General features: G+C 53.5%; 2 protein-coding genes and 1 long non-coding RNA gene across 4 annotated transcripts in view; 1 reads left to right on the top strand and 2 right to left on the bottom strand.

Moving 5' to 3' along the window:
* Positions 1–307: 307 nt before the first annotated feature.
* On the top strand, positions 308–21,283 carry LOC142045810 (uncharacterized). Of its 2 annotated transcripts, none has more exons than XR_012654684.1 (3): positions 308–375; positions 6,469–6,625; positions 21,016–21,283. It is a non-coding gene; the product is annotated as an uncharacterized LOC142045810 (long non-coding RNA). The 2 variants fall into 2 exon arrangements; XR_012654683.1 differs by lacking the exon at positions 308–375 and adding an exon at positions 4,435–5,872.
* Positions 368–7,967, bottom strand: CSF3 (colony stimulating factor 3). Its single transcript, XM_032788931.2, has 5 exons — positions 7,353–7,967; positions 6,415–6,584; positions 4,333–4,440; positions 3,259–3,405; positions 368–2,796 (listed from the first exon to the last, which is right to left on the bottom strand). Exons 1-5 carry the CDS (start codon positions 7,507–7,509, stop codon positions 2,623–2,625), a joined length of 756 nt encoding a protein of 251 aa, XP_032644822.1. The 5' UTR covers positions 7,510–7,967; the 3' UTR covers positions 368–2,622.
* A 197-nt stretch (positions 21,284–21,480) lies between the features above and the next one.
* Positions 21,481–26,636, bottom strand: part of PSMD3 (proteasome 26S subunit, non-ATPase 3) — an 8,831-nt gene continuing 3,675 nt past the window's right edge. The window contains exons 5-11 of the mRNA XM_032788930.2: positions 26,133–26,236; positions 25,538–25,652; positions 24,307–24,426; positions 23,932–24,035; positions 23,229–23,384; positions 22,200–22,250; positions 21,481–21,829 (exon numbers count right to left, since the gene is read on the bottom strand). Of these exons, the coding sequence (XP_032644821.2) occupies positions 21,752–21,829; positions 22,200–22,250; positions 23,229–23,384; positions 23,932–24,035; positions 24,307–24,426; positions 25,538–25,652; positions 26,133–26,236 (728 nt within the window). The 3' untranslated portion in view covers positions 21,481–21,751. The remainder of the gene's footprint in view (positions 21,830–22,199; positions 22,251–23,228; positions 23,385–23,931; positions 24,036–24,306; positions 24,427–25,537; positions 25,653–26,132; positions 26,237–26,636) is intronic.

The following is a 26,636-nucleotide window of genomic DNA, read 5'->3' on the forward strand; positions in this document are numbered from 1 at the left end:
CTCCCTGAACTTTTTCAAAGGTGTCAAAATCCCATTGGGGGCTGGCACCAACTCCTTAGTCCCCTTTGAAAATCCCCATCCAGCTCTCTCATGGGCTGAAGGGTTAAACTTCGAACAGGCCTTGCGTCTCGTGCTTTGGTTACGCTCAGGTGCAGTTTGCGTTTAGTATTCGATTAATTCTTCATGGCTGGGCCATGTCGGGCGGCAGGCCTGTGGGCTCTATAGGCTGGCGTGAAGCTCAGCACTTTGAACAAGTGAAGAGAATTATTAACTAACCCCGTGGGGGGCCTCTCTGCCATCATCCTAGATAAGGGACTGGCTAGCGCTTGGACCCCGCCTCCTGATACATTCAGCCAAACATATCTGCTTTAGAAGGTACCAAAATATTTTATTTCTCTGTTTTAAATAAAAATACAAATCGATTTGGGCTGAGCCAAGCCCAGTCACAGTAATAAATAGAACACGTTGCAATATAAACCAGTTCAAGATAATTACAGAATATCGGGCTCTGCTGGGCATTTCGCCAAGCTAGTTAGGCAAAACTCCAGAATTTTGTCAATGAAGATCTTGCCTTTGGTTTTTTTAATTAAACGCCAACCATTCAAGAATGGACATTCTTCATCTGGATCATCGGGGGAGGTAGAATTGCACAGTCTCTGCTACTCTAGTACAATGTGATCTATATTGAAATTCATGTGGGCTGTCTGTTGGTGACAGCTTTGAAACATACAGGCAATGCCAGTCCCTCCAGTCCAATCCACACTGGGTGGATTCAGGGTAGCTGGAATTTGAGCCGGGCAGAAGTCTGGTAGGGGTCAGGTCTGAGCCATTCTCAGCAAAAAATCATTTGAAATTAAAGGAGTGATAATAGTTAATAGTAAGAATTAAGATATCAATCATTAAGTTAAATTATAATAAATAAAATCAGTTTGACATAAATGTAAATCTCATGGATGAATGAGGAGGAACAGTGGATTGAAAAATATAAATAAGAAAAGTTACAGAAAAGCTGGTTTTCTGGGAGGGTGAGCTGGAAACCTCCCTGTCATTCAGTGAGAATGGCTGTGCATAAACAATTCCCCAGCCAAGGACCTTGCTAATTAAGGAGCCTGCCCTCCTGCCAAGTCTGTTAAATAATAATAATCCGTTTTGCATTAATGCGCTGTCATAACAAAAACAATGTTAGCCAATTCTGTCTCTGCACTGCCCACAAGCCAGGAAGGAGAATGCCATTTTAAAGTGCCTTCATCTGAGGATAAAGGGGATTATCCCTCTTTATAGATGGGGAAACTGAGGCAAGGATAAGGGAAACAACATGCATAAGGGCATGCAGCTAGTTGGTGGGTGAGCTAGGAATAGAACCCAGGAGCCCTGATCCATTTGCCCGCCCACCCGCCCGGCAGGCTTGTGCTCAAGCCAGAAGCGAAGTGGCTTGTGTTGTGCACTGCGTGCTTGGGGCCTAATCCAAAGCTCTGGAGGCTTTCCAGAGCGCAGGCTTCTCCACGCTCAGTGGCCGAGTGCTCCCAGCAAACCCTTCTCTGCAGGTGCTCTACCATCCTACTCACTCAGACCTTGCCCTTGGCTGGACAAGGGAAAATTAAGCCTCACACCAGCTTTGTGAGGTAGGTAAACATTAGCATCCTCCATTTGACAGATGGGGAAACTGAGGCACTGATTGTTAGCCAAGATCCCACAGGGAGTTGGGCCAGGAACTTTTGGCTCCCAGCCATGTGCTTGGTCCAGCTACCAAAGAGCAAACATCTGGTACTGGAGACACTCATTTGTTTAAATATTAAACAGTAAGTACACTGGGCACGCACACAAAAATGCACGGCCAGCATCCCAAGCCCTGCTTCTAGATTTGCTGATGCTGCAAAACATTTGAGATTGATGCCCGCGGTTCGTTATAAAGGGAATGGATTTTGACTTTAAAAACATATCATAAACCAGATGCACTTAAATACTTCTCCCACCAGGTTGCAAACCCCTATAAATATATTAAATAGTGATAAATATTAAATAAGCCGGGCAGTGTTTGCATTGGGGCTGCATGCGTGGATGCATCAACCAGTGGTGAAGCTCACAAATGAGAAATAAATAACCTTTAAATAGCGTAGGGTGACCAGATATCCTGAATTTGTAGGGACAGTCCCAGTGTTTGGGACTTTGTCTTATGGAGGGACCTATTACCCCCCCCAACTTCGTCCTGATTTTTGAGACTTGCTATCTGGTCACCCTAAAAGAGAACCATGCCAGCCTCAAACCCTGGGGAATAGTAAACAAGGGTTTGGGGCAGAGTTTGCCACTGACCCAAAGAGGGAGGGGCAGCTGCTGCTAATATCCCAGTCCAATAGTTAAGAGCCTTGGTGGTTGCTTTGCAGAGTGGAGGTGGTGGTGGTGGTGGTGGTGGGAGATGGGCTGGGAATAAGGGAGAGTCCAGGCTGGATGAGCAGAGTATCCCCGGCTGGGAGACGCTGCCCTTCCCCTGGCTCAGAGACACCCTCCCCCTCCGTAAAGCTCCCCCTTAGATATCAAAGCCCAGAGCTTCCCCAAGGCACGGGGCTTCTCAGGCGCTGACACTGGGCCGGAGGCTGCGGTGGGGGAAGTGCGTCCCCGTGCCTTTTACACCAGCGTGAGGTGGCGGAGGGCCCGCAAGGACGTCTCCAGGAAGCGCTTGAAGTTGGCGGGGATGATGAATCCGCTGGCTTGTCTGTCAAAGTCAGACGAGAGGCTGGGGAGGGTGCCCTGGCCCTCGGCCTTGGGGTACGTCACCGTGTTCAGACCCAGATCCTCCATCTAAGGGAGCAGGAGACGGCAAGGAGCATTAGCAGAAGCCCAGCGGAGCCAGCGCCTGACGCAACCGGGGAAGGTTGGGCCTGCTCTGAGGCGACTGTGCTGGCAAAAGGAGCCTGAAGCCTCAATCTAGACACAGGTCAGGGCCAGCATGGAGGCGAGCTCTCCGCACCCTTGGAGGCCCAGCTGTGAGGCTGAGGGTGGGTCGCTCTCCCCGACCTATTCAATCCTGCGCACAGGCTGTCGGCATCGGCCAAGCGCGTCAGGCCTGGGAATGCAGCAGGGCGATGGCAAGCAGGGATTGGCTTCACCTTTGCTGCCAGGCCCTGCCCTGGCTGGCTTGCCACCTGACCCACTTGATCTGGGTGAAGGCCTCCAGGATTCTGGCTGCATCCAGGGGCCCTGCCCCCTCCCCACCCCGAGGGCCTGGTCCCACCCACCGGGGGAGCAGGCAAAGCGGTGTACCTGCTGCTGGATGTTAGTGGACAGGTTCGAGACGTCCAGCCGGAGGGCATCCACTTGGCTGGAGTGAGTCGGCAGGAGCTGGAGGAGGAGGGCGAGGTGGCCATGGTAGATTTGGAGCCCGTCTCGGATCTGGCTGAAGCAGGCATCCTGTGGGCACGAGAAGGAAGGAGTTGAGAGAGGAGGCCTGAGTGGGGATGTTAGCTCTTTAGTGACCTGGTTGGCATCAAGTTTCCTGTGCAGTGTCTATCCCAGCAAAACACCTTGGCTCTGGTGAGCGTGCGGCACGGAATGGGTTACTTGTAACTGCATAGGGGCAGCCGTTCCCCCCCCCCCCAGGGGTCGGAGATTCCCTTGGGGCTCCTTCCTTGCCAGGGGCTCCCCTCGAGTCATGGATGTAGAGCAGGGCTGGAAAACGTGACTATTGAGCTCAAGACCCTGCAAGGACTGGTGATTCCCCAGAGCCCCGGCTGACAGATCCATGAAGCTCAGTGAGACAGCACGAACCTGGGCCTCTCCCTCCCTCGCCGCCGGGCCAGTGCTGGGGATCACCGAGGGCGGGAAGTGCTGAGTTGCAGCAGCATTTGCCAGGGCTGTGAGGAAGCCGCCTCTTTCTAGCTCGCTGCCCCCGCCCGGGGCTGGACTGTTCTTGGGGTTGGGTTTAACAGCCAGGCCGCGGCCTGGGAGCCCAGCTTTGGATGTAGCCAAGATGCCGGCAGCTGAGCCATGAGAGGCGTTTGGGCTCTGGGAAGCTGGCAGAGGAAAAGGGTTGAAGTGCTTCCACTGTTCTTATTGTTTTAGAGGAGGCTGCCATGTCTGGAGAGAAGCCAAAGCTGAGAACCTTCGCCCCCGGGCTGGGAAGCACAGCAGGGTGCTGCTCCTCTCACCCTGTCAGAGCTGATCCTCACTCCTGACACAGGCAGAGACCTGCTGCTAGAGTCAGTCCAACCCTGCGGCTGCCACTGGGAGCTTGGCTTCCTCTGTCGGTGAGAACAAGCTCGGGCCCTTAGGACGCAGCCCAAGGATCGTTCCTGCCCTCCCCCCACCCTTGCTGTAGTCCCTTGCGGTCACACTCACCACTTGGAAGGTCTTGCTGTGACACTGATCCAGCGGGGCCTGGGAAATGCCCAGTTTCTGCTTGACAAGCATCAGCTCCTCCTCATTGCAGAGCTGGAGGGTCGTGCACTGAGGTGGGATGAGAAGAAAAGGTACAGTCAGGAGGTGGGAATTATAAGCCAAGGATTGCCTCGGCAAGAGCTGGCGATTGCTGTTCCCGGACCCCAGTATATGGTGAGAATGCGATGGCCGGGATGGGTTCCAGACACCATCCCCAATCCTGCAAACACTCCTGCGAGTAACTTTACCCACTGAAGTCAAATGCAAAGTTCTACACGTAGGAAGGAAAAAAAAATCCAATGCACAACTGCAGAATGGGGATTTAGGCAGTGGTATGAAAAGGATCTGAGGGTGAGTCACAGATTGAATATGAGTCAACAAAGTGATGCTGTTGTGAAAAAGGCTTATGCTCTTCCAAGGTGAAGAACAGGACCGTTGTCTGTAAGACACGGGAGGCTTCAGATGTATGAAGGGTTATTATAAAAACAGGGATCAATTGTTCTCCGTGTCCACTGAGGACGGGACAAGAAGTAACGGGTTTAATCTGCAGCAGGGGAGATTTAGGTGAGATATTAGGAAAAACTTTCTAACCGTCAGGGTAGCTAAGCTCTGAAACAGGCTTCCCAGGGAGGTTGTGGAATCTGCATCACTGGAGGTTTTTAAGAGCAGGTTGGATGGTCTGGGTTTGCTTGGTCCTGCCTGGAGTCCGTTCCAACCCTGCCTTTCTCTGATTCTGTTGTTCTCGCCTGCCTTTTCCCAAGCAATGTTTTTCTATTTTCATTTTTGCATTGTCCTTTCCTTTGGCATGACCCCGGGAGCAGCAGGAAAGGAGCTGCACATTGGCTGGCATGGTTGTGCGAGACCTTGGAAACTGGACCAAAGCAAACAAATCCCCTGGCTATGTGAATAAGACTCCCTGCCCCACGGGGTTAAAATACTGACAAGCACTAGCTGTAATCTCCAGGAAACATATCCATTCGGATCCCCCGGGCCAGCGGTCTGGCCAGCATCTGCTTCCCAATTTAACACGATCAGGGCGAAAAACTTTTTTGGGCCCAATCTTGAAAACGCCTCAGCGTGAGAGTAACATTGAATAAACAAGGCTGCTCGCCTGAGGAGAGAGACCTACAGAAGTGCATGAGGATCGGGCCAAACAAACTGCAGTCCAAAGCCTGAGGAGGAGGATTCACTGTCCTCAAATCTACTCTCTTTCTGCATCAGGCAGGGGCAGAGCGACCAGAAGGGGAAGGCTGTAGTTTGCACTAGCTGAGTGGACAGATCCTATACCTAGCAGCTGGGTAAATTGTCAGGCCTGGTCTCTGAGAAGACACTTGTCCAGGAGACGGAGCAGCCTGTAACCCCTCTGGGAGGGATGGGTCCCTGTTTCTGGTTCTTGCTTTGAGAGAGGCGAAGATGCACAGTTCCTCTTGCTCCTGTTGTGTATTTCGTGCCGGGAGTTGAAGTTTGCTGGATCAGATGTCCCTGACCCTGCCAGCTGGAGGTAGTGGGGACCTGGTCAGGGATCTGTCCCTGGGGAAGATCAGCACAACTTCATGCTGCTCTACAGCAAGGGGTCCGATGCCACGGAGTGATCTCCCAATCCATCTCGTCCTGCTGCTTGTCCTACTGCCCAACCCAAGGCACAGCTGCTGGGGAAGCCTGTCTGTCTGGATCTCTCTGTCTGGGAGCCTGGGGCTGAGATCCTCAGCAGAGATGAAACCTCCCGAGCAGAATGTCAGGGCCCCACCCCGAGTGCTCAGTGCTGGGCTGCTGGCATCCTCCCTTGTTACAGTTTAACCCACTGCGCAGCTCTCCCCTGAGTCCCCTCCAGCCAGGCTGCAGCCCCCAGCATCACTGATGAACAAGAGACCCCAAATCGCCAGGGAGGGGTGTAGCTGCAGCTTTCTCGTCAGATGTCAAGAAGCCCCTTTGTGCAGATCATAGATGAGACTCTGGGTGCATTGCACAGCCCATCCCCCACCCCTACCCCAGACCTCAGATGCCCTCAATGCCTCTCCCCCTGGTTTGGGTCGAGCGACTCACCACAAGCTCCTGCACCTGGGCGACATCCCCTTTGATTTTGCGGATGTATTCCAGGTCCTTCTGCAGGAATTGCTGGAAATCCTGATCCCCGGAGAACTCTGGCAGGGGAGCTGCGTGCAGCATGGTGCATCCCAAACACAGCACAGTGCTGACTAGCAATGGCAGAACAGCTGGGGACAAAGGAAGGAGAGAGAGGAGCAGAGTTAGTCAGGTAAGTGCATAGGAATCCAGATGTGGCCCAAGACCCAGAGCAGGAGAAGCACTGTGTGTGTTCAGAGGAGATAGGAAGGTTAGTGCAGAAGCCCCAGCTGAGGTTGGGGGCCCCCTATGCTGGACACTGCACATACATATAGTGAGAGACAGGCTGTGCCCAGGAGAACTTCCAGTGGAAACTGTTCTCATGTAAGCATCACCCCAAAGTATGTTGGTTCCCCCAATCTCTGCCCAAGGAGCTTAGTCTAAATAAACAATCTATAAATTAAAGCTTTTATAGTTAAAGTTAGAACGAGCTTAGTCTAAATAAACACAATCTATAAATTAAAGCTTTTATAGTTAAAGTTAAAACGAGCCTTTGATTTAAATCCCCTCTGCTATCAGATGCTCATAATTTTTTGTAGGGAGGCAAACTCACTCATAACATACACTAAGTAAACCTCACTAAGTAAACATAATCCAGCCTGTATAAAACACATGCCTCTTAAATGTTGTGTATTTGTCCTCATGGCTATTCTTTTCCTGGTTATTCTATAAGTAGGCAAATATATCAGGAAGAAGGAAGAAGAAAAAAATTTTTTTTTAAATCAAACAACCCAAACAGCAACTATAGAAGTTGCTGTTCCCCAAATCACACTTACCAGCCCCCTCACCTAGAATAAATCCAAGCACTTAGGAAATCAGTGGCTATGGTATCTTGCTGTCGAGTGAAGGTTCATACTTACTTTGGAGAGATCTCATTCTAAATGCGTGGAATTTTCTGAGTATCTCCTCCCCTTTTGAGTTTATGACAGTTACCGGGGTTGTGAATAAGACAGACGCAAAAGCTGCACTAGTCCCTTTCAGTTCACGAATGCTGAACCTCTCATCAATACAGGGCATTTATAGTCTTGTCAGGGAAAATTCACTCTGATGAAATGATGAAGTAAGTGTGACAAATCCCTGGGCATATCAACACCAAATTCCTAGAATGTTTGTTTGTTTTCACAGATTCGTATTTTCAGATTTTGCAAAATGTGGGGTTTTTAATGGTCCCAATTGGTTCTACTTGGGACCCCAATCTTAAAGACTGCTGGACCTGTTCTCCAGCCCACTGGGGCAAGATCAATAGACACTCATTAATTCTCATTGCTCTTTAGACCCCAGAATGCCCCCAAAGTTAGCCACTCCCCAAAAGATCAGCTGTTTTTTATTCCCCATCAGAGATTTAATTGTGAACGAACAAGACATCTCAGTCCTGATCAAACTTTGTTATCCTTACAATATAAGCAGCTGCTTTGTTCTCGAGCAACTTGGGTAGAGTGTTTGTTAATTTAACCAAGTAATTAAGTCATTATGAAGAGAGAGAAATCACCTTTACATTCCTTTTTCCTTGTAGCTGTGTTCACTTGCCCTCAAGTAGAACCACTAACATTCTGTCATGGGATATGTGCTTTGCCCAGAATTAAAACAGCATGTGTCTGCTTGCTGAGAGATCCTGTGCCATAGGTCAGAGGGGTTCACACCAGGGTATCTGGGCCCCAGACAGTCATTGATTGTGATCCTCACAGCACCACCTAGGGAGATAGGGAAGGATCATTAGTCACAAATGGGGAAACTGAGGCACAGCAAGGCTTTAGGCCACTTTTCCAAAGTGGCTAGTGATGGTAGATACCCAACTCAAGACCCTAAAATTCAGGAATTGTCCTATGAAGATCTTCATAGAATATTGGGGTTGGAAGGTACCTCAGGAGGTATCTAGTCCAACCCCCTGCTCAAAGCAGGACCAATCACCAATCAAATCATCCCAGCTAGGCCTTTGTCAAGCCTGCCCTTAAAAATCTCTGAGGACGGGGATTCTACAACCTCCCTAGGTAACCCATTCCAGTTCTTCACCACCCTCCTAGTGAAACAGTGTTTCCTAATATCCAACCTAAACCTCCCCCACAGCAACTTGAGACCATTGCTCCTTGTTCTGTCATCTGCCACCACTGAGAGCAGCCAAGCTCCATCCTCTTTGGAACCCCCTTCAGGGAGGTGAAGGCTGCTGTCTTGGTGTAAGGGATGTGACCGGGGTTACATGGAAAACACGTGGCTGGCTCTGGCCTGCCTTGTCCATTTAGATAGTGAACTTGTTGGGGGCAGGGACTTGCTGTGGGTGAAAGTCAAGTCGCTGAGAGTCTTGCCATTGATCTCAGCGGGCCAGGATTTCACCGTATGTGCGCAGCACCTTGCTCCCAGCTCTGCTGGGATACAGACACCATGAGGAATCTGAACCAGGGTCCCACACCTCTTTCCATTAGCATTAGCTGGCTCAGGGTAGGAGCTCCAGCACCCTTGGCAAGGCCCTGCCGGGAGCAATCCTGCACCGGTCTCCGGGAGACAGCGATTGTTTCCCAAACTTGGGGGATCTGACGCGAGTGCTGCTTCCTAACTCCTCAGTGCTCTTTTGTTGGCAGGCTGGTGGGGAAAACCCGATGCACATTTCCAGCTTGGGCTGCCTTGCCCAGTGCCAGCTGAACCAACTCCCAGCTGGGGATAGGGGGACGACTGCTCAAAAATGGCACTGGAGATGGGAGTCCAAGCTGGGCAGGGGGCCCAGCTTTGACCCCAGCCCCTTGGCACAACGGCTGCGGCACTTAGTGGGATGGCCTGGAATATATTGTCCTGGCTACTTTTAACTGCAAGCTCTGTGTTCTACCTACCTGGGAATGAGGAAATGGGATTCTGGGCAGGTGCCAAAGAAATGAAAAGTCCAACCCGCCTCACCAAATCCCGGCATGGGGATTTAAACCATCTGTCCCAGCATGCCGGCTCGGAGAGGCAAAAGCTGGGGGGAGAGAGGGAACCAGATCCTCCTCATGCTGCCCTCCCACATGCACACACTTCCCCTCTGGGGCCTTGGTCAAATCACTTCATCTCAGGATAATCAGCTGGGCTTGGGGTGTTCCACGGTGCCTCAGATGGTGCCATCACTGCTCCCATCTGGGCTCTCCATAGATATCTAATCCCAGCAGGCGTAGGTCAGACAAAGGCAGCGCCCTGTGCTGATTTACACCAGCTAATGGTTGCAAATGTAACTGTTACACCAGCTGAGTGTAAGCTGAGCCAGCCAGCCCCAGGCATGAATCCAGCCATCCACCTCAATGGGGTGTTAACTGAACCCGAAGGACCACTGTGACACTTTCAGTAGCATTCACTCTTTCGCTGCTGATTAATTTTTGCAACATTGTCTAACTCCTGCTTGTTGTGCTCTGAGCTGGAATTGCTGCTTTGGAAAAGGGCAAACTTAGGAACAGAGCAGGTCACACAGTGGGTCAGTATACGGGTGGTCAGTATACTTCTGGCTCTGTTAGCTCTCAACCACCAGAGACGTCCTGAGATGGCCCCTTTAAGGGAGCTGGGTGGAGCTCCACCTACTTCCCAGATGGTGAGATGAAAGACCAACAAGCAGCTAACTTGGGGGAGAGCATAAGGAGGTGGGAGGCATGGGGCTTGCTGCGGTGGCTGGGGGAAGAAGTTGGTTGGGGTTTCCCCATGGCAGGCAGCGCAGGGCTGGGGAGGAGCAAGGCCACTGTTTGGATTTGTGAGTCTGGTGACAAATATATTTGTTGGTCCCGCTGGGGGCAATGGAACATGGCGCGGGGGGGTCGGTCCCTGGAGCGAGGGGCCAGCCAAGGTTAATCCTGGTGAGAAAGAAAGGAGAGAGGTAGTGACGTTTCCCAGGGGGTGTTGGTCACTGAAGGCCTGAAGCGGGGAGGGAGCCCATGGACTGGAGTTACCTCCTTGGAAGTGGTGAAGATGGAAAATGCTGTCTCAGGGGTGAATGGCTGGGCGTGGCCAGGAGTCAGCAGGCTTTTGTTTTCAAGAATTAGGGCTATTAAAAAGAAAAGAATGAGTCACAAATAGGAAGTCACCACATGGCAGGAAGTGGGCGTAAGCCCAGAAACTCTGGGGATGGGTGCGAGAGGGCCCAGGAATGAGCTTTGTCTTGGTTACCAAGAGTGGTGGAGTTTCCATCAGGCTTGGCCAATGTGCATGGGAAACTGTGGCCTTTCTTAGCGCAGCAGCCACCTGTGAGCTCCATTTTAGCTGCTCCTGTCCTCACCCTGGCAGGAGGCGCTCCTGGATCTTGGCCCAAGGTTGAGTTGAGGTGGGGCTTGCCCAGCACCATGGAGCGAGAGAAGTGCTCTCCCCCCGCATGTGTGGGACTCTCTGAAAATGGACTCCCGTCCTGCCCCCAATGCCCACACCTGCCCGCAGAGCAGCAACTCAGCCTCCTGAACGTGGCCCCCATGCAGCCCCACAGGGTCCTCTCTGAGGAAGTAGCTTGGTACATCCCTTTCAGCCCATTCTCCAAGGGCGTCACTCAGCCCAGTTGAGCTGACCCCAGCGCTGGGGTGGCTGCGTGTCCTGGAGTGATCGCTCTCTGGCTGGAGAGCTCACTGCTTGGAGAGGCCCCACCTGAGACCAGGCCAGGGTGGGCCTTTGGCCTTGAGACAGTCTCTGCTGTGAGGCATGAGCCTCCCCCCCCCCAAAGGCCGGGGTCCAGGCAATGAGTAGGATTCCCAAGGGAGAAAATGTTTGTATGTGTCCTGGGGGTGCAATTATGTAGAAACCCGCAGGCCAAGGTCTTCCTGGTTCCACTGCCTGGGCCTTGCTCTTAGCTTGCCCTGGGGGGACCGAGGGCAGGATGTGACCCAGCCCAGTTTGGAAATCCTGGATGCTCTTAGATTTCCCAAGCGGGAGCTGCTGAGATGAGCTTGATGTAAAGAAACCACAGACATGTCCATCGTGCTTGGACGGGTTGGTTAATTCTCCCAGCTTGTCACTGCAAACAAATCCAGATGTGCTAGCCCTGCACTCTACCTCAACTCCTCTGGAAAGGGAGGAAGGCTTGCACAGTGGTTAGGGCCCTGGGACACGAGACTTGAGTGCCCCCTGGGACGAGTCACCTAGCCTCACTGTGCCTCAGTTTCCATCTGTGCAATGGAGACATTAGCCCCATTCTGCCCGACGGAGGGTGTGAGGTTACAGCTGGTAAAGACTGACAGGGTGGGGACCAGATAAATCCCATAATGAGCTAGAAAGTGCTGCTTTAATGGCATGGCCAGGGGAGAGTCAACCCAGACCTCTGCCCCCTGCAAACAGGCACATACCGAACAGTCCGGCTTTACAGGGACTGTGTAAGAGTCCTGGTGCACTGCACAGGACCAAATCTCCCCTTCTGGTTACAGTATTTCACCTTCCCTCAGAAACCAGCCAGCATTGCTGCGTGCTGTTCAACTGCAGTGCTTCACCCCAGAGCTGGCTGCATTTTAGTGGAGAGTGAGGTGAATCCTCTGAGTGTGTGTGACTTGTAAAGCATCTGAGGTCCCTTCAGGATGAAAGTCCCTGTTATCTGGCCAGCTAGGCTATACTGGCACCCATCACCAGAGTATTTGGGCTCCTCATGTCAGATGCTGTGAGGTGGGCCCCTGGAATGTGTTTTCTGAGAGGACCCCTCCTGGGTGGAGCAAGCTGCATTAAACCTGAATGCGAGGGATCCCTTCAGCACCCTGGGGGAAGATTGAGACAGTTCAGAGAATCATAGACTATCAGGGTTGGAAGGGACCTCAGGAGGTATCTAGTCCAACTCCCTGCTCAAAGCAGGACCAATCCTCCCAGAGTCTGACCAAATGGGTGAAACCCAATCTTGGAGCCCCGGCCGGGCCTGAGGGGCAGCTCTGGCTGGTCCCTGGGGCCTGGCTGCAGCGCTTGCCTCCTGGAGGCTGGAGCCAGCCCCTGGATCTCGCTTTTCAGACTCTTCTCGGTTGGGGGTGTCACTGATACTGAGGCCAGGAGCAGCCGTCTAGTCTGAGCTGCAGCAGAGCCCAGGCTGGAGCCCCCCCCGGCCATTCCTGGGGCTCAGCGCATCTGTCTTCTGCCCCGGCAGGTGCGTCTCTTCTGGCCTCTCACCTGGGCAGTGGCCCTGGACATTCCCCCCCCACACCCCCCCACAGCTGGACTAAGAGCAGTGGGGCACAGCCCGGCACTGCCCCGCTGTGGCCATGGCCGGGATGACACCCACCAGGTGTTGCCCAACACACCTTCTTGCCCCAGCCGTTCCCATTCAGGCCTTTGCTGAGGGGGAGTTTTCAGCACCACCCTGGACTGAGGCCACCTGAGGCACAGATGGGATGAGGCTGAGTGGGTTTTGAAGCAACCTCAGCAAAGCCGGGAGTCCTTCCAGGGGTGGGTCAGGAGGGTGTGGGGCTCATGCCCTGACTCAGAGGGGAGAACAGCAGCATTGGCTGAGAAGTCGTCCATGATACCTGAGCCAGAGCAGCAGGGCTGGGGTAACTGGGGGCTGCAGGGCAGGCGTGAGGGGCTCGCCTAGCAGGTGGCTGCAGAGTGAAACAGAGCAGCACCAGGAGAGCAGCTGGTGGTGGCAGCTCAGGACTGGATGCTCAGGAGGGATTGTGTGTCAGGTGCAGGGGCCACTGGGAGAGCTGTGTGGGGAACCCAAGGCTGGGCTAGGAGGGGGCTGCAGGCCAAGAGCAGGGGGCACTGGCAGAGCTGTGTGGGGAGCCCAGGGCTGGGCTAGCAGGGGGCTGCAGGCCAAGAGCAGGGGGCACAGGCAGAGCTGTGTGGGGAGCCCAGGGTTGGGCCATCGGGCTGCAGGCCAGGAGCAGGGGGCACTGGCAGAGCCGGGGGAGCCCAGGGTTGGGCCATTGGGCTGCAGGCCAGGAGCAGGGGGCACTGGCAGAGCTGGGGGAGCCCAGAGTTGGGCCATCGGGCTGTAGGCCAGGAGCAGGGGGCACTGGCAGAGCTGTGTGGGGAGCCCAGGGCTGGACTAGCAGGGGGCTGCAGGCTAGGAGCANGATTCTACAACCTCCCTAGGTAACCCATTCCAGTTCTTCACCACCCTCCTAGTGAAACAGTGTTTCCTAATATCCAACCTAAACCTCCCCCACAGCAACTTGAGACCATTGCTCCTTGTTCTGTCATCTGCCACCACTGAGAGCAGCCAAGCTCCATCCTCTTTGGAACCCCCTTCAGGGAGGTGAAGGCTGCTGTCTTGGTGTAAGGGATGTGACCGGGGTTACATGGAAAACACGTGGCTGGCTCTGGCCTGCCTTGTCCATTTAGATAGTGAACTTGTTGGGGGCAGGGACTTGCTGTGGGTGAAAGTCAAGTCGCTGAGAGTCTTGCCATTGATCTCAGCGGGCCAGGATTTCACCGTATGTGCGCAGCACCTTGCTCCCAGCTCTGCTGGGATACAGACACCATGAGGAATCTGAACCAGGGTCCCACACCTCTTTCCATTAGCATTAGCTGGCTCAGGGTAGGAGCTCCAGCACCCTTGGCAAGGCCCTGCCGGGAGCAATCCTGCACCGGTCTCCGGGAGACAGCGATTGTTTCCCAAACTTGGGGGATCTGACGCGAGTGCTGCTTCCTAACTCCTCAGTGCTCTTTTGTTGGCAGGCTGGTGGGGAAAACCCGATGCACATTTCCAGCTTGGGCTGCCTTGCCCAGTGCCAGCTGAACCAACTCCCAGCTGGGGATAGGGGGACGACTGCTCAAAAATGGCACTGGAGATGGGAGTCCAAGCTGGGCAGGGGGCCCAGCTTTGACCCCAGCCCCTTGGCACAACGGCTGCGGCACTTAGTGGGATGGCCTGGAATATATTGTCCTGGCTACTTTTAACTGCAAGCTCTGTGTTCTACCTACCTGGGAATGAGGAAATGGGATTCTGGGCAGGTGCCAAAGAAATGAAAAGTCCAACCCGCCTCACCAAATCCCGGCATGGGGATTTAAACCATCTGTCCCAGCATGCCGGCTCGGAGAGGCAAAAGCTGGGGGGAGAGAGGGAACCAGATCCTCCTCATGCTGCCCTCCCACATGCACACACTTCCCCTCTGGGGCCTTGGTCAAATCACTTCATCTCAGGATAATCAGCTGGGCTTGGGGTGTTCCACGGTGCCTCAGATGGTGCCATCACTGCTCCCATCTGGGCTCTCCATAGATATCTAATCCCAGCAGGCGTAGGTCAGACAAAGGCAGCGCCCTGTGCTGATTTACACCAGCTAATGGTTGCAAATGTAACTGTTACACCAGCTGAGTGTAAGCTGAGCCAGCCAGCCCCAGGCATGAATCCAGCCATCCACCTCAATGGGGTGTTAACTGAACCCGAAGGACCACTGTGACACTTTCAGTAGCATTCACTCTTTCGCTGCTGATTAATTTTTGCAACATTGTCTAACTCCTGCTTGTTGTGCTCTGAGCTGGAATTGCTGCTTTGGAAAAGGGCAAACTTAGGAACAGAGCAGGTCACACAGTGGGTCAGTATACGGGTGGTCAGTATACTTCTGGCTCTGTTAGCTCTCAACCACCAGAGACGTCCTGAGATGGCCCCTTTAAGGGAGCTGGGTGGAGCTCCACCTACTTCCCAGATGGTGAGATGAAAGACCAACAAGCAGCTAACTTGGGGGAGAGCATAAGGAGGTGGGAGGCATGGGGCTTGCTGCGGTGGCTGGGGGAAGAAGTTGGTTGGGGTTTCCCCATGGCAGGCAGCGCAGGGCTGGGGAGGAGCAAGGCCACTGTTTGGATTTGTGAGTCTGGTGACAAATATATTTGTTGGTCCCGCTGGGGGCAATGGAACATGGCGCGGGGGGGTCGGTCCCTGGAGCGAGGGGCCAGCCAAGGTTAATCCTGGTGAGAAAGAAAGGAGAGAGGTAGTGACGTTTCCCAGGGGGTGTTGGTCACTGAAGGCCTGAAGCGGGGAGGGAGCCCATGGACTGGAGTTACCTCCTTGGAAGTGGTGAAGATGGAAAATGCTGTCTCAGGGGTGAATGGCTGGGCGTGGCCAGGAGTCAGCAGGCTTTTGTTTTCAAGAATTAGGGCTATTAAAAAGAAAAGAATGAGTCACAAATAGGAAGTCACCACATGGCAGGAAGTGGGCGTAAGCCCAGAAACTCTGGGGATGGGTGCGAGAGGGCCCAGGAATGAGCTTTGTCTTGGTTACCAAGAGTGGTGGAGTTTCCATCAGGCTTGGCCAATGTGCATGGGAAACTGTGGCCTTTCTTAGCGCAGCAGCCACCTGTGAGCTCCATTTTAGCTGCTCCTGTCCTCACCCTGGCAGGAGGCGCTCCTGGATCTTGGCCCAAGGTTGAGTTGAGGTGGGGCTTGCCCAGCACCATGGAGCGAGAGAAGTGCTCTCCCCCCGCATGTGTGGGACTCTCTGAAAATGGACTCCCGTCCTGCCCCCAATGCCCACACCTGCCCGCAGAGCAGCAACTCAGCCTCCTGAACGTGGCCCCCATGCAGCCCCACAGGGTCCTCTCTGAGGAAGTAGCTTGGTACATCCCTTTCAGCCCATTCTCCAAGGGCGTCACTCAGCCCAGTTGAGCTGACCCCAGCGCTGGGGTGGCTGCGTGTCCTGGAGTGATCGCTCTCTGGCTGGAGAGCTCACTGCTTGGAGAGGCCCCACCTGAGACCAGGCCAGGGTGGGCCTTTGGCCTTGAGACAGTCTCTGCTGTGAGGCATGAGCCTCCCCCCCCCCAAAGGCCGGGGTCCAGGCAATGAGTAGGATTCCCAAGGGAGAAAATGTTTGTATGTGTCCTGGGGGTGCAATTATGTAGAAACCCGCAGGCCAAGGTCTTCCTGGTTCCACTGCCTGGGCCTTGCTCTTAGCTTGCCCTGGGGGGACCGAGGGCAGGATGTGACCCAGCCCAGTTTGGAAATCCTGGATGCTCTTAGATTTCCCAAGCGGGAGCTGCTGAGATGAGCTTGATGTAAAGAAACCACAGACATGTCCATCGTGCTTGGACGGGTTGGTTAATTCTCCCAGCTTGTCACTGCAAACAAATCCAGATGTGCTAGCCCTGCACTCTACCTCAACTCCTCTGGAAAGGGAGGAAGGCTTGCACAGTGGTTAGGGCCCTGGGACACGAGACTTGAGTGCCCCCTGGGACGAGTCACCTAGCCTCACTGTGCCTCAGTTTCCATCTGTGCAATGGAGACATTAGCCCCATTCTGCCCGACGGAGGGTGTGAGGTTACAGCTGGTAAAGACTGACAGGGTGGGGACCAGATAAATCCCATAATGAGCTAGAAAGTGCTGCTTTAATGGCATGGCCAGGGGAGAGTCAACCCAGACCTCTGCCCCCTGCAAACAGGCACATACCGAACAGTCCGGCTTTACAGGGACTGTGTAAGAGTCCTGGTGCACTGCACAGGACCAAATCTCCCCTTCTGGTTACAGTATTTCACCTTCCCTCAGAAACCAGCCAGCATTGCTGCGTGCTGTTCAACTGCAGTGCTTCACCCCAGAGCTGGCTGCATTTTAGTGGAGAGTGAGGTGAATCCTCTGAGTGTGTGTGACTTGTAAAGCATCTGAGGTCCCTTCAGGATGAAAGTCCCTGTTATCTGGCCAGCTAGGCTATACTGGCACCCATCACCAGAGTATTTGGGCTCCTCATGTCAGATGCTGTGAGGTGGGCCCCTGGAATGTGTTTTCTGAGAGGACCCCTCCTGGGTGGAGCAAGCTGCATTAAACCTGAATGCGAGGGATCCCTTCAGCACCCTGGGGGAAGATTGAGACAGTTCAGAGAATCATAGACTATCAGGGTTGGAAGGGACCTCAGGAGGTATCTAGTCCAACTCCCTGCTCAAAGCAGGACCAATCCTCCCAGAGTCTGACCAAATGGGTGAAACCCAATCTTGGAGCCCCGGCCGGGCCTGAGGGGCAGCTCTGGCTGGTCCCTGGGGCCTGGCTGCAGCGCTTGCCTCCTGGAGGCTGGAGCCAGCCCCTGGATCTCGCTTTTCAGACTCTTCTCGGTTGGGGGTGTCACTGATACTGAGGCCAGGAGCAGCCGTCTAGTCTGAGCTGCAGCAGAGCCCAGGCTGGAGCCCCCCCCGGCCATTCCTGGGGCTCAGCGCATCTGTCTTCTGCCCCGGCAGGTGCGTCTCTTCTGGCCTCTCACCTGGGCAGTGGCCCTGGACATTCCCCCCCCACACCCCCCCACAGCTGGACTAAGAGCAGTGGGGCACAGCCCGGCACTGCCCCGCTGTGGCCATGGCCGGGATGACACCCACCAGGTGTTGCCCAACACACCTTCTTGCCCCAGCCGTTCCCATTCAGGCCTTTGCTGAGGGGGAGTTTTCAGCACCACCCTGGACTGAGGCCACCTGAGGCACAGATGGGATGAGGCTGAGTGGGTTTTGAAGCAACCTCAGCAAAGCCGGGAGTCCTTCCAGGGGTGGGTCAGGAGGGTGTGGGGCTCATGCCCTGACTCAGAGGGGAGAACAGCAGCATTGGCTGAGAAGTCGTCCATGATACCTGAGCCAGAGCAGCAGGGCTGGGGTAACTGGGGGCTGCAGGGCAGGCGTGAGGGGCTCGCCTAGCAGGTGGCTGCAGAGTGAAACAGAGCAGCACCAGGAGAGCAGCTGGTGGTGGCAGCTCAGGACTGGATGCTCAGGAGGGATTGTGTGTCAGGTGCAGGGGCCACTGGGAGAGCTGTGTGGGGAACCCAAGGCTGGGCTAGGAGGGGGCTGCAGGCCAAGAGCAGGGGGCACTGGCAGAGCTGTGTGGGGAGCCCAGGGCTGGGCTAGCAGGGGGCTGCAGGCCAAGAGCAGGGGGCACAGGCAGAGCTGTGTGGGGAGCCCAGGGTTGGGCCATCGGGCTGCAGGCCAGGAGCAGGGGGCACTGGCAGAGCCGGGGGAGCCCAGGGTTGGGCCATTGGGCTGCAGGCCAGGAGCAGGGGGCACTGGCAGAGATACGCGGGGGAACCTTTGCAGGATGCGCCCTCCCACTGGCCCTGGGCCGGGCTCCAGCCAGAGCTGTCTCTCCCGCCATTGCAGGACACCAGTGCCTGGCCTGGCGCCTGGGGCTGTAGCTCCGGTAGCTTTACTGCGGATTGTGCCCTCTGCCTGCTGGCAGCACATGGCCCCTCAGGCTCAGGCCCAGCGGCAATGGCTCGGGGCTAATGGGGCTGATGAAGAGCCCATAGTCTGTGCCCAGCAGGACTCTAAGGATCGTGCCTCTGGGTTGAACCCATTGCACAGCTTGCCAGAGGCTGCAGTGAGTATCCTTCAGTGACATGGCGCCCTCTGGTGGTGCAGTGTGTCAAGGCACATTAATCACGCCAGAGAGGGGCCCAGACTGCACCAGCAGCTAGCTGCCCGCCTCTCTCCCAGGCTCTAGGAATGGTTGTGCGCACCACACTAAGCGTGCACTAAGTGCACTAATGGCTGTGCACAGTGAGCATGCAGTAAGTGCATTAATGGCTGTGCGCACCACACTAAGCGTGCAGTAAGTGCATTAATGGCTGTGCACAGTGAGCATGCAGTAAGTGCATTAATGGCTGTGCACACTAAGCATGCACTAAGTGCATTATTGGCTGTGCACAGTGAGCGTGCACTAAGTGCACTAATGGCTGTGCACAGTGAGCGTGCAGTAAGTGCATTAATGGCTGTGCACACCACACTAAGCGTGCACTAAGTGCACTAATGGCTGTGCACAGTGAGCGTGCAGTAAGTGCATTAATGGCTATGCGCACCACACTAAGCGTGCACTAATGGCTGTGCACAGTGAGCGTGCAGTAACTGCATTAATGGCTGTGCGCACCACACTAAGCGTGCACTAAGTGCATTAATGGCTGTGCACAGTGAGCGTGCACTAAGTGCACTAATGGCTGTGCACAGTGAGAGTGCAGTAAGTGCATTATTGGCACAGTGGCATTGGAGGAGCCTTCCCTTGGCAGTTTCTGACAGAGGGGACAGGACTGGAATAGCAGGGGGCTGTGGGTGGGGATTGGGCAGAGCCCCCATATTGTGTGTAAAGGGGAATCACTCCCAGAGTATCTATGGCTCTGAAACCAAACACAAATCATCCCCGGAGCCACAACACAAGCCCCAGAGCGACTCCAGCTGCCCCGGGCCAGCACTGGTGGCTTCTGCGAGGAACTGGGATTAGTTCACTGAGCTGGGCTTCTCTGACAGGTAGGCTCAGTGTGTCTTTCCTTGCAGCCCAGTCATTTCTTCCAGCCTTTCCCTGCGTCCCACCCCTGTGGCAACCTTCCTGTAGCTCTCCCAGCTCAGTAGGGGGAAGTGGTGGCCTGCGGTTAGAGCAGCTTGGCCCAAAAGTTGGGGACCTGTGCTGCATGTGCACCAGGGGAACTGGACTCCAGGCTGGGCCGATCCCTGGGCACTGCCCCAATTGACATGGTTAATAAAGGCCAGGAGCTTGTTCCTGTACTCATCGTCTCCCATTAGCTGCCATGGTGCAGGATCAGGGCTTGAGTGACTAGCACATCCCTTCCAGGTTTCGTTCTCCGCTTAGGGGCCGTGACCCCTGGCTCCCTGCACTGGTCCTGCCAGAGGGTAAATCACAGAAGTGGAGCCAGGGGAACACAGAGGGGTGAGGTGGGTTATAGGAGCCCCTCGGGACCTGGTTTAGATTGGTGCAACCCAAGCTGTGGCTTGAAGTTATTCCGGGGCTGTTTTGTGTATCCTGGCCCTGTTTCAGGCCAGGCCTTTAACGAAGTCCTGCCATCCCTCCAGCTGCACTTGCTTTCAGCCACCCTGCACAGGCCTGGCCTGGTGTTGCAGCACCCCCTGCTGGATACAGGCAGCAGCACCATTACCTTAGGCTAGCATGTAAGTTTCCAAAGTTATTGGTATTGAAGTAATGACTACCTGCCTCAGTCTAACAGAGCCTAAAGCTGTGGGATAAAGAACCCTGATCACCAACTTCCCTCCTCTGGGCCAAGGAACTCTGCACAATAAGGAGAAAGCTCATCTGTGCTGATACCAGAACTTTCACAGGGCTGGCCTGAGAGCGGAATGAGCCAAACCACCCACCTCCTGCTACCAGCACCTGGTGTGTTTGTCTTCTCCTACAACCCCAGCGCATCGATACTAAAACCTGCCAAACCAAGCCATTCTCCGGAACAGGCTTCTCCTGGGGAGCAGAAGGGAGAACACCGTGACAGATGGCACTTGCTGCTTTCATGGGCAGTGCGTTCATCCACAACAGAGGCCAGTGTATTACCTACAAATGGGGCAGAGGGCAGGTGGCAAGGAGCAGTTTCAGGGAGACTTAGCAGGTTCATCTAGTTATGTAGGGCTCTTGTCCCACAGCACAAAGGTTGGCACCGCTTCACACACAAGGAAAGCCCAACCCCCCTTAGAGCAGGGGGGAATTACAGAAGGATCAGTGCTGCACAACACGGTTTATGTGATCTCATCTGTATGCCTGATGCCTAATTAGCGGTTGAAGTTCTCAGCCCTGTGCCACGCAGCTCAGATTAGATGGTCGTTGTGGTCCCTTCTGGCCTCAAACTCTCTGAAGAAACGCGAGGGTCACTCGACGGAGCTGACGGAAGGAGCTTTGGAGCTGACCAGAGCCTGTTTTTTTTACCAAAAGCCTGTTCCTCCACCACCACCTAAGCCCTGCAGGGAGCTGGTTACAGTAACTAGAGCAAGGGAGACCAGGAATCCCAACTGCTGCTCTCGGGAGAAAGGTCTCACCTTGTGAAAGAGACCTCCCTTCTCACTGCATCAACATCTGAAAGCTTCGGGATTTCTAAGCCCTTCCACCTCCCCCGCCGTGAAACTTAAAGCCGCAAAACCACACACACGTGCGAGGTTTTTTCCAACTTTTATTTTAAAAGTCATAATTGAAGCTTAACAAAGTCTTAACCCATTATTGTTCTGAGAGCTGCAGCTCAGACATGGTCTGTGTAGCAGTAACCACCACCCACCCAGCAGCAGGTCACACACGACGCACCCAGGAGCGGCTAAGACGTTTGGTGACAGAGCTCATAGGTTTAATTCATTAACCCCTTGTGTGCTTCCCACGCCAGGTGCAGCAATGACATCCACCACAAGCAACCTTAAAAGAAGTTTTATTGGGAATTGGGAGGGTGGGTTTCCCTTAATATGCTGATCTCTCGGGTGATGGTTGTAGGGGAGCACTACCCTCTGCAATAGGCAGAGGGTGATATAGAACCTGGGAGTGTCTCCCCTTCCCACCCCAATACGTACATGCAGATAGTTTATAAAAGAAAGGCAGATTCTGGGTTGTAGCCACCAGAGGATGGTTTCTATCAGACAGGATATTCCCTGTCGGAAGATAAAAATAGACTGCAGACCCCAGAAGATCATGGGAAACCGTCATCATCATCCTCTGCCATTTCCTTCGCGAATTCCAGGTCCTGCTGCTCACGCTCCCGGCGCTCCTGGAAGGCAAATGCAGGGCACGTTCCTATCAGGCCGATGGCAGCAGTGGGACCGGGCTGGCTCAGGGCACTGAGCTGCTCGGGGAGGCTGCCAGGTCAGCAGTGACCAAGACAAGAGTGGGAAGTGATGGCCATTCATGTGAAATTAGTGACGAGAAGGCTCTGTCCAAACCACAGCAGGCACCAAGGACTGACCGGGGCCCTAGCTAGAACTCCTGACTCACCACAGAAAGGTTCCCACCAGGGCAGGGATGGGGGTCTCAGCCCAGGCTAGACAAGGGTACACAGCACTGGAGGGAGGCAAGTGTCAATCCCAGGGAGGGTTGCTAATGGGGTGCTCAACCCCCTCTCCCCACAGGCAGGATCTCACCTCTGCAGACTCCAAGTCCTTGTTGTAAGACTTAGGTGGGAACCTCATGGCCTGGAAACACAAACAAAAGGGGATCAGTGAGGGACTGCCAGGGCCAGGGCAAGGAACCCAGAGGCACCTCCCAGGATGTAGCAGACATTTCCAAGCATGCATGGCAGCCAGGGGTCATGCTCCTTCCTCCATCAGCAAGTTCCAGCACGGCCAGGTAGATTGCCTGACTGACATGCTGACAGGACAGCAACCTTCAGATGCACCTCCCAGGGCAGTGGAGCTCAGGATGTGCTCCAAGGTAGCGCATGTTTCGAGACCTTGTGAGCCTACCCAGGGAATCCGCTCTTGCTCCCAGCAGCTGGAGCTAGAGTGCTGAGAAATTTGCCAGAGCCCAGGCCCTTTCAGCAGAGGCTTTCACAACATATTGGCATGAATGAGGCCTCCCAGCGCCCACGCGGGGAGCTTGCTCTTCTCCCATTTTACAGAGGCAGTTCAGTAGAATGACAAACAGAACCCAGCAAAGAATCCTGTGGCCCCTTATAGACTAACAGACGTTTTGGAGCATGAGCTTTCGTGGGTGAACACATCTGATGAAGTGGGTATTCACCCACGAAAGCTCATGCTCCAAAACGTCTGTTAGTCTATAAGGTACCACAGGACTCTCTGCTGCTTTTACAGATCCAGACTAACACGGCTACCCCTCTGATACTAAACAGAACCCTGGAGTCCTGTCTCCCAGCCCTCAATGCAGTGCACTGTATTAGCAGCCAGAGTACAGAATGGGGTGTGTTTAGATGAGAGGAGAATGTGGGGAGCTCATGGAGGGCAGGGGGACCATGCTTTGAACTGGTGCCCCAACAGAGGATTTGAGGGTGCAAGGGAGAGGAAGGAGAAGAGCCTGGAACCTGCTGGGGGAGCTTCTGAAGGCCCGAGGCTCCTAAATCACCCTGCTGCACTCACACATCTCAGGAGAGTGGCCCCCGGGACACCTGACCCAGCACCCACCAATGGGCAGAGCCTGCGCCGCAGCCTAGCTACCTTGACAGACATGTTGTGGATGTCGAGGCAGAAGGAGATCCTCTGATGGAAGGCCAGCTGGGGCTCGCGTGTGGAGTAGATGTCAATCATCTCTTTGGACTGGACGTAGCCCTTCTCGTGGTTAATGCTGGCTTCAATCACGCCGTCCCGGATGGCCTACAGCCCGGAGGCAACAGTCACGGCAAAGGGCCAACCTCGAAGGCCGGTGTTCGCATGCGCAGAGTGCCCGTGGGTCAACAGCCAGGGATGGCAGTGTGAGCACTTTGCACTCGCTCCCACAGGACAGCGACTTGGTCTGTCTGGTCTCTCAAGCCCTGAGCCCACATCCCTTTTCCACTCACTGGGAACACCAAGTTTTTCTTGGTGCAACATCCCTTGGTAACAATTGTTCAAGGAAATGACAGATGTAGCAAGATGGGTAGGGATAAGGCTACGCTTTGGGTCAGAGGATCCTGGCATGAAGGGGTTAATTGGGATGCAGGCACTTGGAGCTGCTGATGGCCCAGATCCCAGTAGTAAGAGGCTGGTGACAGATCCTTTTGGAGGAGTAGAGAGCTGGTTCAGAAGGGCCTGAAAGATACAGGACCAACCACTCAGGAATCCAACGGTTAGCTCTGCAGTCCCTGAGCACCGCAGGGAGAAGGGGCCAAGGGCTAGATTTCCTACACTGATCTCCGAACCGTACTTCATCCCAATGACCCACCTTGGCAACAATGAACTCAGCATCCTCCGGACTGTCCAGCTGCAGTTTCTGAGCAATGTCGGCCAGTGCGATGCGTGAATAGGACAAGCTGATCATGCGAACACCTGGAGGTGAGAGAAGGAACAGGAGCTGGAGTGTGTCATGGGGCCACAGACACACTGAGTGAGGTGGGAAGTGGGTGTGATAGCGAGAGGCCTTTTAAACTAAGAAGCACAAGGAGACTCAAATGCACACTGCTCTCCTTTGTTGCATTAAATGATAGGAGCAAGCCACAGGGGCTAGTTAGCCCAAGACGTCTAGTCAGCCACGACAGCACCACACTGCATCGAGACAGGATGCCCAGGCCCCAACAACATGGCACTGGCAGCTTCGTACCTGTTTTAATCACATTGTGTCTCAGCCGGATGATCAGGGTATAGGTCCCATCTGCCTGAAATTTGTCAGCAAACTGATCCAGGACCTGGTTGAACTTGGCTAGGTTACCCGTCCGAACAGCTGTGGGAACAATTAGGAGACGGTTGAGAGAAAACAGAGAGAGAGAGAAAAGATCTGCTGAGGTCACACAGTGAGAGCAGGAACAGAACCCAGGAATCCTGTACACCAACCACTCAACAAACTCCTTCCTGACATGTAAATGTTACAGTAAGTGGAATTTTGAGGTTAGATTCATAAATGCCAGAAATAAAACAGGAGACAGTGCCCTTTATAGATGAAATGTTAAAAATATTTTGCTCCTTCGAAGAGCAGAACATTATATCAATTTACATCTAGTCTGACCTCCTGTGTAACAGAAGCCAGAGAACTTCCCCAAAATACTTCTTTTTAAACTGGAGCATGTCTTTAAAAAAAATCCAGTCTTGATTGAAAAATTGCCAGTGACAGAGAATCCACCACAACCCTTGGTAAATCATTCTAATGGTTAATTACTCTCACCGTAAAAAGTAAATTTTACTCCCCCAGCCAGGGATCCAGTGAGATTAGAACCCAGGACCATGCACACTGGAAACAGGAGCAGTGTCCCTTGGTCAAACAACCAGTTAACGGAGCACAAAGTTACTGAAAATTATCCTCCATTCTGAAAAATGTGCACGTGTGCTCTGGAATCAGAAGCTGACCACAGCAACACTAGCACACATTTTTTAAGTGCACTTTTATCTTTTGCGCCACTATTTTGCTAGTCTAAAAAAATCTAACCAGGAATGTGATCCTTGTTTGTGAAAATATGGTTATGTAAAAAAGAGTCTGAGTCTTATGTAATGAAACTGTCAATGTTCTCATTGTCCATACTAATGGCTAACCTTTTTTAAAATCAACCTACACTTTTGGTCTCTGATGTCTTGTGGCCACGAGTTCCACAGGTTCTGACCCGCATTTCCTTATAACTACATCTTTCAGTTTCATATAATTTCTCTTTATTTTTGCAGTATGTGATAGAATAAATAAGAGTATGCAATTTACCTGTTGATGTCACTATTTGTCATTTTTCATGACAATTTGAGAAGCTGTAGCTAGACCAAATGGTAGGGCACACAACAGAAAGTTAGAGGTTCCTGGATCATCCAACAACAGATCATGAAGCTCTGGGAAGCAGCCAGAGCATCCTTACCCTGCGTCAGGAGGAAGTAGGGCATCAGTGACCTCTTGAGGGAAGGCTGTCTGAACTGGAGTCTGTCCGGGATCTCACCCAGCAATAACTCCACCACGATGAGCAGCTTGTGGACCTTCGGCAGAAAGACAGACACAAGAGACTATAAGAACAAGGAGTACTTGTGGCACCTTAGAGACTAACAAATTTATTTGGGCATAAGCTTTCGTGGGCTAAAACCCACTTCATCGGATGCATGCAGTGGAAAATACAGTAGGAAGATGTATATACACAGAGAACATGAAAAAATGGGTGTTGCCATACCAACTCTAACAAGACTAATCAATTAAGGTGGGCTATTATCAGCATGAGAAAAAAACCTTTTGTAGTGATAATCAGGATGGCCCGTTTCAAACAGTTTGAATCTCTTAGAACTGCCCTAGACACCCGAAGGAAGCAAATTCTTCGTTAGAATAGACCGGCCAAGAAGCTGCTGAGACCCAGATCCTACCCTGTCTCTGCTCCTTTCCAGGACCTGATTACGCATGGTGCCTGCACAAGTGCCTGACATGAATGCACCCAGAGGTGCCCCCTGGACAATCACGCACCCACTCACCGTCTGCTTGAAGCCAACCGCTGTGTGCTGTGGTGCCTTCCGCAGGGCATTCGTCATGGTCCTCCGTGCTTCGGAGTACTCCAGCTGAATGGCTTTGATGCGACCTGGAAGAGAGAGTTATAGAAACTGTTTCAGGGAGAAGTTGGTTTAACTGACAAAGCCCTACCTGGCACAAACTGCCAATCAAACCAACTGCCCATGCCTTGCTGGCTGCTTGGTTGCTTTAGTTTGGTGCAGTTTGAGACAGAGCACTTGAGGTCACGTCAGCAACAAGCAGATCTGTGTTCAGCTGCCTCAGCTCCAAATGACTAGAGGAGCTCGTGTCTTTCAGAGATCACACACTTACGTACTCTGTGTAGTGGGGACTGTGATAGACTCAAACCAGTTGGGTACAGGAGTCTGGTAGAGGGCAAATATACTGGTCACTGGATGAGTAGTTTTCTGTTCCCTGAGTGACCAGAGCAGGGGTTGCACTAGAGTAATCAGGAACCTGCTAGAACCAAT

Source organism: Chelonoidis abingdonii, chromosome 21 (assembly GCF_003597395.2).
Source record: "Chelonoidis abingdonii isolate Lonesome George chromosome 21, CheloAbing_2.0, whole genome shotgun sequence".
NCBI classification, from domain to species: Eukaryota; Metazoa; Chordata; order Testudines; family Testudinidae; genus Chelonoidis; species Chelonoidis abingdonii.

Coding starts and splice junctions, on each gene's coding strand:
- CSF3 (XM_032788931.2), bottom strand. CDS start 7,509: ATGCCCTGTATTGATGAGAGGTTCAGCATTCGTGAACTGAAAGGGACT. Junction 3,406..4,332: donor ACAGCAAGACCTTCCAAGTG/GTGAGTGTGACC, acceptor TCGTGCCCACAG/GATGCCTGCTTCAGCCAGAT. Junction 2,797..3,258: donor CCACTAACATCCAGCAGCAG/GTACACCGCTTT, acceptor CTGCTCCCTTAG/ATGGAGGATCTGGGTCTGAA.